The sequence below is a fragment of the Solanum lycopersicum genome, chromosome 2 (assembly GCF_036512215.1).
Source record: "Solanum lycopersicum chromosome 2, SLM_r2.1".
NCBI lineage: Eukaryota > Viridiplantae > Streptophyta > Magnoliopsida > Solanales > Solanaceae > Solanum > Solanum lycopersicum.
Window position 1 is genome coordinate 71,087,139 of NC_090801.1, and position 11,090 is coordinate 71,098,228.

Sequence of the window (11,090 nt, forward strand, 5' to 3'; positions counted from 1 at the left end):
AATAAAAAAAAATCAATCATCAAAATTTACAATCAAATCTAACCAAGTCAAACCGAAAGTAATTTTTTAAAATTAATTTGGTTTAAATTGTAATTTGTTTTAATTATTTAACCATGACGACGGACAACCTTACCTAATATATAATTATAGCAATTTATTATTATTATAAATAAATTAAAAGTTACGTTTGAGTGAAAGAGTCAAAGTGACAAAACACAACAGAGTAGGGACCTTTTTTGAAATTCCCAGAAGATAAGAGGCTTGTGTATAATGTAGAGAAACATTAGGACGTCTCAGCAATTAAAAAAATATCTTCAATAAATACACATGTACCTGGCAATAATTCACGACGAGGGAAAATGGCGGGAAAGGAGGACAGCAACAAAAATACGGCACCGAATTCGAAATCGGAGAAAATGGAGGACGAAAAATCGGAGGCATCATGGAGGAAAGAAGTTGACACCAATGTCAAGAGGCTTCATTCCATGCTATTTGGAGCAGAAGTAGCTCTCAAAAGTAAGGATTTCAGTTCTGCAACGGTACTTGGACTAGGACTTATCGGATTCCTCGATTCCCATTCTCATTCAGACGCCGACGAGGCTTTCATTCGTCCTATTCGTTGTGAAGCTATGTCAAATTTTGATTCTGCTCGAAGCTCCCTCATAACTGAATCCGATCGGTACACTTCTTTTCTAATTTATGGTTTATATTTTTGTAATTACTTTAAATGCTAGTAAGTAGATGTTCAGTAATTGATGTCTGAATTTCAACCATAAACTAGATGCTGTGAATTTGGTCTCCGTCAGTCGTTTGGACGGACTGTAGTATTTGCATGTTATACAGTATATTTTTTCCTTCACTGTAAGCTACTTTGAGAATATAGACTAAAATGAACGCGTGAATTTGGAGGTTAGTTTCCGACTTTAAATATTATATTGCTCTATTTTGATTTCTCAAAAGGCATTTTGATGCAATTTAGTTCTCATCTCATGATTGTGTGTCATTTCAGAGATTTCAGGAAAGATGCTTCAGTTTCTTTTGAGCTAACTTTAATTAAATTTTCTGTTAGCAATGTTAAAAGTTTTAAAATATTGGCGCGGTTAAGTAAAATTGAGGAGAAAACATGAAGAATGATGTGATCTATTTTACCTGTTAATCTATGTCTGTTAGCCTAGCAAAAAACTTTTGAAATATTAACATGGTTTAGTAAAATGAGGCAAAACATGAAGAATGATGTGATTCTATTTTTCTTTTTAATCGAATTTTCTGCTAGCCTTGGAAAAACTTTTGAAATATCAGCATGGTTTAGTAAAATTGATGGGAAAACATGAAGAATGATGTGATTCGATTTTTCCTTTTAATAATATTTTTTTGTTAAGACTTGCAAAACTTTTAAAAAATATCAGCAGGGTTTAGCAAAATTGAGGAGAAAACATGAAGAATGACGTGATCCTTTTTTTTCTTTATTCTCTTTCATTTTAAAAAGCTTTCATTGGTCAAACAAACCAACAGTAAATTGGTTAATTCTAAATAAAGAGTCAATTGAGGTATATTGTTATTTTTCTTCCATGAAGTATTATTCATCTGAGAAATATGCATTACTTCAATTGCATCATTCATTCTTTTCTCATAGCTCGAAGACAAACTGAACAGTACAAGTATTTCCTTTTTTCTTGTTTACAATTTTGAACCTGTAAGAATCATTTTGTTCATCATTTCGCGATTCACTCATATTAGCAATACAAATAATTCGATGAACCAATCTGTTCTTACATGTTGAAGTTGCTGATCTTTGCTATATATCTTCAGCCACGCTTTTGAACAAGCAGGGAGAGATCCAGGCTGCATATTTGCCCAAGGAAAAAATATTGACATTGAGAAGATTAAGCAGTCTAAATACTTTCTTTCTCTTTGTCAGCAACATGAAGACACAGCTAAAGGTGAACAGGTGTGTGGACTAATAATTTGATTATTTCCTTTTTTCTTTTCTATCACCAGCACTGAGAATCTTATTTACATGCTTGTTTTTTCTTTGGTTTTCCCTTTTTTTTGAATTCGCTATATCTATAAAAACTAAATTCAAGTTACTTCATTGTTTGTGAATAAAGAGTGATCGTTTTGAGGATACGTGAAGTCATTTGAAGTGTATATCTTGCAGGGAAATCAATTAAACAGACATGCCAATGTGGGTAGCCAAACCTTGAAAACACCTGTACATACTAGTCCAAGAGATTTCTCCTTGATAAAAAATAGAAGCTTTGCAAATGATAGTAGCCCAGAGGTTCTTCCTGTTGATAGGTTTCACCCAAAGCATAGCTACCCAAAGCATCAAACTGTGGACATTAAAGATGGAGAGGAAGAAAGAACCTGTGTCAATGGTTCCAAAACAAGACGGTTGTACAGGGAAAGCAATGTCTCTAGAGATGAAAACATTTCATCCCCCTTGTGCACTGAAGAAGCTGATGTTGATGCTTCTCCAAATGGATTTGTCACTGCTAGAGCAAAACTGGTACCTCTTTCAATTTTCATGGAAGCTTCTTGAATGTTGAGTTACGTATGTTATCATAGCTGCAAACCTACAATTTTCTGAAACAATATGTTTTAGGATTTTGTTTTGTCTAATTAAGACTGTCTGACTTGTTTGCTTAAATGCACAGAGAAGAATTCCTTGGCTGACAACCAACTTATTTTTGTTCACATTATTGATTCTTTTCCCCTTATTCTTAATCCAAAAATGTTATGTGAAAGTCCAATCAACAAACATAAGGGTCTGGTTCACAGTTCTTGATTCCCTAATTTAAAACCCAAAAGTACTCAGGTGGACCCTTCCCCGAGGAGGGAATGATAAAATGCAATGCGATAAAAGTTTCCTATTTGGCAGAAACTTTGTTTGCTATATAAGGTCAAATTTTAGATTAAGAGGAAGAAGAGTATATTTTAATAACGACTAAGACAATTGCTGTAACAGGAGAGGATTTTATGGACTTAGATTTCGATAGAAGAAGACAGTTGATCAACTCCTTAAACCTATGAGAATGCTACACCATTGTAAATTAAAATGTTTTTCAATCAGTGCAGTATTTCCAACCTATTGCTAGTGTAAATGGCAGTGTAATGTGCATGCAGCCATGATTCCTAACATGAACGTCATCACTGTTAGCAAGTGTATCTATTGCTGTAAACATATAACTGGCATGGGTGAATGATGTCATACCTTTTAGCATCTATACAAAAGCACTGGTTATTTAAAAAGAGACTGATTGATTTTCAAGAAAGCAATTATATAATCTGATAAATGTGTTTTCTAAATTGATCAACAACTCTGAGCTGTAATATCAATTTGCTGTTTATTAAGGACTGCTGTTCTTGAAACTTCTCAGATTTGTAAATCTTTTATTTAGCTTATTTTGGTTTGTTTTATGTGTATGTCCAATCCGATCATTTCATGCTGTAGGAAATGGACACAAGACATAAGCGAGGGTTGAGTAGATCACCAAGTGCTTCAATCTCCCCACAAAACGATAACACCTTGATGAGCAAAGGCTGTGGAGTCAGGTCCTATGGTTTTCCACGCCGTGGCATACGGGGCAATTTTGTTCCTCCTATCAGAGGTAGTGGTGGCAATAATGTAGGCAATGTTACTTCACGCACTTCTGGGAAAGGAGAAGATATACTTGATGATTCAACAAGGAGATGGTTAGTTGGCTTTTTGCTTCTTTTGTCTCAGTTGAGATCTACTTTGAGCTAACTGTGCTATTTAATTCTAGTTATATTAGCTTAGTCCATTTTACAAAGATGATCACAAGATGATCTAAAAGGCGTTTCATAATGCGAAAATGCTTGTCCTAATTCTTCATATTATATACCATTCAGTTTGGAAATGTTAGTTGGTCCTGATGGTGAGCTTCCTGAGAAATTGAGGAATATAGAGCCTCGACTTATTGAGCATATCAGCAATGAGATTATGCACCGGGATCCCAATGTGCGGTGGAATGACATTGCTGGCCTGGAACATGCTAAAAAATGTGTGACTGAGATGGTCATCTGGCCATTATTACGTCCAGACATATTCAAAGGCTGCCGATCTCCAGGTCGAGGTCTTCTTCTGTTTGGTCCACCAGTAAGTTCTTAGTGCACCTGGTCAAGACAGGTTTAGAAGAAAGCAGTTTTCTTTGAACTTATAAATCTCTCATGCTTTAGGGAACTGGCAAAACAATGATAGGGAAAGCTATTGCTGGTGAGGCAAAAGCAACCTTCTTTTACATATCTGCCAGCTCTTTGACAAGCAAGTGGGTATGTCGTATTTTTGAATATTTATATTATTCTATGAAAACTGAAATATACTTGATCACTTTTCTCGAAAGAAAGGGAGGATGAAACCCCCAACCTACTGCAAGATATTTAACCATTATGTCCATCGTGATGAATAACGTAATGGGGACACCACTGTTTTTAAGCTACAAATTCATCTATTTTATCTCAAATCTTACAGGAAGAATAATCTCTTTGTAGGCAGCATAAACATTTTACCTTACGTACAATTCTATAGTGAGCAACTAGGTTTATGATATGAAATACCCAGTGAATAAACATTAAACTGGAGATCTCCCAAGTCATTTGGAGTCTTAGCTGGTATAGCTGTAAAATTTCATGTAATTCATACCTGGGAATTTGATAAGAAATGACAAGGAAATATAAGGATTACTATTATCTAGTGCATGAGACTTGCGTTACAGCTATCTTGTTCTAGATATCTATTTAAAGGTGGATGTAACTATCTTGGCAAATGATTTTGAATTCATGATTATAGATTGGAGAGGGGGAGAAGCTGGTGAGGGCACTTTTTGGAGTGGCCAGTTGTCGTCAACCAGCTGTTATTTTCGTTGATGAAATAGATTCTCTGTTGTCTCAGGTACGTAACTCTCTGACACTTCAGTGTAAAGCGAATTTTTTTCCTTGGTGCATAATTTCTGCATACTGAATGGGATGCAATATTTGAAAAAGATCATATCTTGCAAATTGATTCCTTCCTTCATTTTCTGACAAATGGAATCAGAATTGTGTCTGAGTCATGTAGCGATGAGGAAAAAAAAACATGTATTGATGAGGAATTTATTTCTCTTGTCAACTCCTCAGCTAGCTGATGTTGAAATTGGTATTATACCTACTTTTGACTCCCTACTGATCCGGGACTTTTGGCATTTTCGAGAAAATAGTTATCACTGGGGGAAAAAGAAACAAAAGGACGACCCAAAACATAAAAAGAAATTACTTATAGTAAAGAATTCAGTGTTCTCTACTTGTGAATTTTTGAGTGATATTGTGGTTGAAAACTTGATAAGGCTGCAGTACAAGTTAGAAGGTAAGCAACAATAATTCATGTATACGTGCATATTAGAGAGTATATTTTTAGTTTTTGGCTGGACTTTACTTTTCCATAAGCTGATTGCCAAGTAGGGATAGAGACCTTCCTGAAAGACTTTACATGGTTGCAGCGCAAGTCAGAAGGTGAACATGAATCTAGTAGGCGCCTGAAGACACAATTTCTGATCGAGATGGAAGGCTTTGACAATGTGAGCGAACAAATTCTTCTTATAGGTGATTTCTAAATCCCTCTACACTTCAGCATGTTAAGAGAGAAGCAGATTCCCATTTAGAAACCACGTAACATTCCAATCACAAACCTATGCAAGTCAAAAGTTTTCTTTGTTTTCTCAAGAGGGGTATGCGTGGTGGATGAATCCATGTGGTGTAGTTTGTATACTGGGCAATCAAATGAGAAATTTAAATCTGCCAGTTTCCTTTTTACTGCAGAAAAATATTTAACTTAGTTACTAGCAGAAGAAAATTTGAATACATTATTCATGGAAACAGGTGCAACAAACAGGCCCCAAGAGCTTGATGAGGCTGCAAGGAGACGGCTTACTAAAAGACTTTATGTTCCACTTCCTTCCTCAGGTGCAAGCTTGAGCCTCATTTTTAAGAATTAGGAATGGAATACTGTGACCAGTATTGTTGACCATATATCTTGGAATACAGAAGCACGAGCTTGGATTGCCAAGAGTCTATTGGAGAAGGATGGGTTGTTTAAGCTTTCAGATGACGATATTGTCTCTATTTGCAAATTTACGGAAGGTATTCACAACTCATGTTGCGAACATTCAAAAACCTCAAGACTCATCTGATGAAGTCGTAGTTTTGTCCATCGTTCCTATTTCTCTTTCTTCCTTTTATTTGTGAAATTCTTATTTATCATGTTTTGCTTAAATTTTCAGGGTATTCTGGGTCTGACATGAAGAATTTAGTGAAGGATGCTTCCATGGGTCCATTGAGGGAAGCTCTAAGGCACGGTATTGAAATTACAAAGCTAAAGAAGGAGGATATGAGGCCAGTAACTCTTCAGGTAATTTGCAGGCACGCAAAAACAGCAATAGTTAGATGCTGTTAAGGAAACAAATGAAAGAACTACTCAGTTGCATCTAGTCCGTAATTTTCTCATCACAGCATTTTCAATATGTTGTTTTGCGCAGGACTTTGAGAGTGCATTACAAGAGGTAAGGCCTTCTGTGTCTTTGAATGAACTAGGTGCATACGAGGACTGGAACAAACAGTTTGGAAGCTTAGCACTTTAAGAGCTAGAGGAATGATTACATCAGAGAAAATAATGTAAGTTGCAAAACTTTTACATTCCTTGCGCGAGTGCTAGCAGATGATCCATGGATTCTCATTTCATGTTCAGCTACACGAGGGATATGTAAATTCGTCTGCTACCTAAATAACCCATCCAGATCAAGACGAATCTTCCATATGCCAAACAATTTAGGTATTTTGCAGCATAGTTGATGTCAATTGTTCACTTTCTGTTTTCCAATAGCTAAATCATTGTCAAAATAGTTGTTAACCTACTGGAACATTGTTAAAGAGATTTAACCTTTTTTTTAAAAAAACTTTAGGTAGAAAAATGACGAGGGAATCCTTTGAAAAGAACACAAAAATTGTTTGCACGAGCAATACATATTTCTCTTCTATCGTTGCAAATTTAAAATCACTTCAACTGAAAATTGAGTTTTTTTGTGCAGCATCCTGTGTGTTTTGTCGAGGGGCGGGAGAAGGAAATAGATCATAAATAAAAGTGATATCAGCATAAGACATCTCCAACCAACTCTATTTTACTGTGTATTTTCTATATTTACAGATTAAAATAAGAAAATTATGTGTTCAATCATTCTGTAAAAAGTTTTTTAGTTTTTTATTCATTAGTCTAAAGTTGAAAGGGTAAAAAATATTGTCAAAAATTTTAAAAGATCGTACAATTTTTTTTTAATTAAAATAGCAAAATCACTTTTGATAGAGTGATTTTCTTTTGACAAAATTGGTAGTGTTAATTTTTTGTTTTTAACATCAATGCTCCTGCAGCATTTAGAAAAGAAAAAAAAAACTTTTTAAACTTGAAATAGCAACGATTTTCTTAATTTTTTTTTTTTTATATCGCTTGCAAGACATTAATTTCACTCAATTTTTGCATTTTTAAATATATTGCTGCCTTGAAGTGTTTTGTACTGCCATTTGCTTAAATAATTAATAGTGATTGCACATGCTTGGTTTTAGCTTAATTTGTTTAATATTTTTCTTTTCATTTTGGAGTTTAATGAAATCACTGAACGACAAGTGATTTTTGTTTTAAACTTTTAAAAGAATCGCTGTAGCATCTATTTTAATTAATTCTTTTTTTGACGGCAAAGTATTAAAGAATAAAGATTTTTTTTTTATGAAATCACTGGAGCAACAATTTTATGCAGAGTGATGCGTCAATTTTGTCAAAGATTGATGTGCACTTTAGAAATTTTTGACAATTTGTTTTATCTTTTTGGCTCCTGATTTCTCTATTCGTGGTAGTGGTGAACCGTAGTTCTCCAATTATTCATTCTCTCTATTTCACTTTTTTATTAATTAATATTATTTCTATTATTTGTAACTAACATATTTTTTTTTCATATAAAACTATTAATTAAAATTAAATTACTAATATTCGTAATTCTTTTTAAATATAATACAACAATTTTAAAAAAATATATTATTTAATATACTACTTTCATCTCGAATTAACAATATTTCAATTAATTTTTTAATTTTCGCCACTTTGAAAGATAATTTGATGTTATTATTGATTTTCATTATGAAGAATTCACAAATTTAATGATAAGATGAAAAATTTAATTTAAAATACAATACACTATATAATTATTTAAATACAAGACAACGATACAATATATAACATAATAATTTTTAAAAATCACAACATAATTTAGTAATCCAATTGGTCATTTTCAGATTTAACAATATTCGGAAAAAAATGTATGATCTAGAGAATTATTGTGCTTGTGCTTGTTGATTTCTCTTTTTCAATTATTCGTAGTTGTTCTTTAAAACTTTAGAACAAAATATAATTTTATATTAAATAAGGAATTTGAAAAAAACAATAATTTTTTATATAACATGAAAATTATATCGAGTGATTATTTTGAAAAAAGAAAAAATGTATTAATACTATGAAATAAAAAAATGAAATAGAAATATAAATAATAATATGATATTGAGGAGGGCGAAAAGGATTTTTTTAGAAAGTAAAATAAAAAATTAGGTTGAAGTTGATATCCTAAGAAAAATAGAAACTCTATATTTAAATAAAAATTGAGTGTAGGATTGAAGTAGATATTGATTTTAGAACGAAGATATATATATTAAATTGGTTCATCACAAGTATTAGCGCCTCTCCTGTGGACATAATAAATATTGTATCATTATAAATATGTTTTCATATGAGTACATATATACCTTTAAATAAACTATTAAATAGTGTAGGGGTAAAAGGTCATTTTCAAAGTTCGATATTGTTACAATAATTTCGATCAAAGTTTGAATATATGTTGAACCCTTTCCCCTTAATAAAATAATCAAAATGATCATCTTATTATCATATATTTATATGAAAGAGAACCCTAAGTCCGCCTGTGTGGCTCCACCACAAGCAATAATTTTTTTCAAATTTATTTATTTTCAAAAAGAGCCTTCTTCTTTTATAAAAATATATGACTTTTATGAAAAGACGAAACTTTAATGAAGAGTTGCATTTTTTAATAAAAAATTATGACTTTTATGAGAAGTTATGACTTTAATGAAAAATTGCGATTTTTAATCAAAAGTTGTGACTTTTATGAAAAGTTGTGACTTATTTCAAAAGTTATGACTTTGATGAAAAGTTGCGACTTTATGAAAAATTACTACTTTTATGAAAAGTTGTAAACTTTTCGAAGAATTGCAACTTTTTCAAATAGTTGTAACCTTTCTGATGACACAATAAACATTTGTTCACACTATCCTTTGTTGTTTATTAATAGAGGAATTACTTCTCATTTTAAAATATAAAAAAAAATTCTTCTTCTACTTACACAAAATTAATATTTGTGTGTTTTGCTCGTGTTGAGTGACTTACTAACACCACTGTTTTTGTATCAATAAGTTGGTTAATAAAATCGTTCCATATATCATGAGAGGATGTAATTCGTTAAACCTCTTGTATTGGAGGGGAATAGTTTCCTTAACGGGATATTGTGCATTCAGTGGACTCGATTTTTTCCTTTCTATTTCATTTTATTTTAACATATCCTGATATTTTTTTACACTCATTATTTATGCATATGATATTAATTTTTGTTTTTGAGTGCATGCTTTAAACTATGTTGTTTATGTTTCTGCAAAGTTATTGTCTTCGGTTATATTGAACTTATACACATACAATGCGTATATTCATTGTACAAAAAAAAAATTATTATACTCAATTTCAAAAATTCATATTTTGATATTATATATTAAATTCTATAACTTAAAAATACTATATATATAAGCTTACATATTGAACTTAGATACGAAATTTTTCACTTATCAATTGAAGAAATTCATTATGCTAGTGCATAAGTTATAATTGCTTTCATGTTCAAGCGTAATTTCTTTATTTTGAATGTGTTAAGAAAATTTTTGAATTTTCTTCTGAAACGTATATCACAATTGTATAATATATGCAGCTTAATTGTTTCTTTTTATTACAAAATATCTTTGTATATATATTCTTATTATCTTCTTTATTTTCTTTTTAATGTTGATTAAAGAACCAATGATTTATTATTTCGTAAATAATTCATTCATTAGAGGTTCTTGGGTTATGTGATAATGACAAATAATCAAATTCATTTTGAAATATTGCTAATATTTTTTTAATAGCCTATTTTCCCTTTGTTTTTAATGTATCTATATTAGTAAAAAAATTATTTGCAAGTTTAATGCATTTATTATATATGGATAAATTATCTAGTTTTTTTAATAAAAGTAATTTAGAATAAAAATTGTATTTCAATAAAATTTAAGTAAAAATTATTTAAATTAATTGGTTAAAGGGTGAACTAATTATAACTTTGAAGTTATAAAAGAAACTTAAAAAGACCTTTTGCGATAAGAATGAATGAGAATAGTTTGTTGTATAAAAAAACAATGGGTGTGGAATGATCATATTTGTAACATTCAGTACATATATGAATAAATATGTAGTTATGCTGCTAGCTGCCCGCCGGGAATCTGCTTCGAGATTGACAAGGTCAGCGCCCCTGCATTCTGCTGATCTGGATTAATTAAACAAGTTCTATGTGTTTAAATTAGTCAATAAAGAAGTACGTCGCGTCAAAAAAAAGACTAATTGTTTATGGCATCTGACTCAAATCTCGAATATAGTTTTATAGCGTGAAGATAACGGATGTGTCTTCCAAATTAAAAAAGAAAAGCATGCAAGCTGTAATATATATAAGTGTATATTATAAAGCATAGAAACAAATTTATTGAACAACTTAAGTGGAATGGACTCTCTCCCCTAGTTGGTACTTAAAACCTTATAGACTAGCTATATTTTTTTCTTTCCTTCCAATTGGTGCCAAAGTTAGAAATCTGTACCTTATTTCTTTTTGGTATTGTAGTCTATACTCGTGCAAATATATATAGCTTATTTATTTGATTACTCGGATAACATACGTTTCAAGAAGGGA

The 11,090-nt window shown here is 31.6% G+C and overlaps 1 protein-coding gene across 4 annotated transcripts; it reads left to right on the forward strand.

The window, feature by feature from the left end:
• The first annotated feature begins 343 nt into the window (after nt 1–343).
• LOC101262887 (ATPase family AAA domain-containing protein FIGL1) lies at nt 344–7,236 on the forward strand. 4 transcript variants are annotated; one of them, XR_739491.4, is made up of 14 exons: nt 344–679; nt 1,810–1,948; nt 2,159–2,509; nt 3,455–3,696; nt 3,874–4,120; nt 4,201–4,293; nt 4,811–4,912; nt 5,496–5,598; nt 5,875–5,958; nt 6,040–6,135; nt 6,276–6,403; nt 6,531–6,666; nt 6,740–6,823; nt 7,080–7,236. XR_739491.4 is itself a non-coding variant. In XM_004233540.5 (13 exons), the coding sequence occupies exons 1-12, from the start codon at nt 360–362 to the stop codon at nt 6,630–6,632; spliced, it is 2,007 nt and encodes a 668-aa protein (XP_004233588.1). In that variant the 5' UTR covers nt 344–359; the 3' UTR covers nt 6,633–6,666; nt 7,080–7,236. The 4 variants fall into 4 exon arrangements, 2 of the variants coding, with proteins under 2 accessions (XP_004233588.1, XP_019068110.1); XR_011215012.1 differs by having other exon boundaries at nt 5,496–5,573; XM_004233540.5 differs by lacking the exon at nt 6,740–6,823.
• Nucleotides 7,237–11,090: the final 3,854 nt, after the last annotated feature.

What these genes read in the sequence shown, in the direction of transcription:
- LOC101262887 (XM_004233540.5), top strand. Translation starts at nt 360, where the DNA reads ATGGCGGGAAAGGAGGACAGCAACAAAAATACGGCACCGAATTCGAAA. An exon ending in ACACAGCTAAAGGTGAACAG is followed by an intron (nt 1,949 to 2,158) that starts GTGTGTGGACTA and finishes TATATCTTGCAG; the next exon opens with GGAAATCAATTAAACAGACA. An exon ending in TTCTTCTGTTTGGTCCACCA is followed by an intron (nt 4,121 to 4,200) that starts GTAAGTTCTTAG and finishes CTCATGCTTTAG; the next exon opens with GGAACTGGCAAAACAATGAT.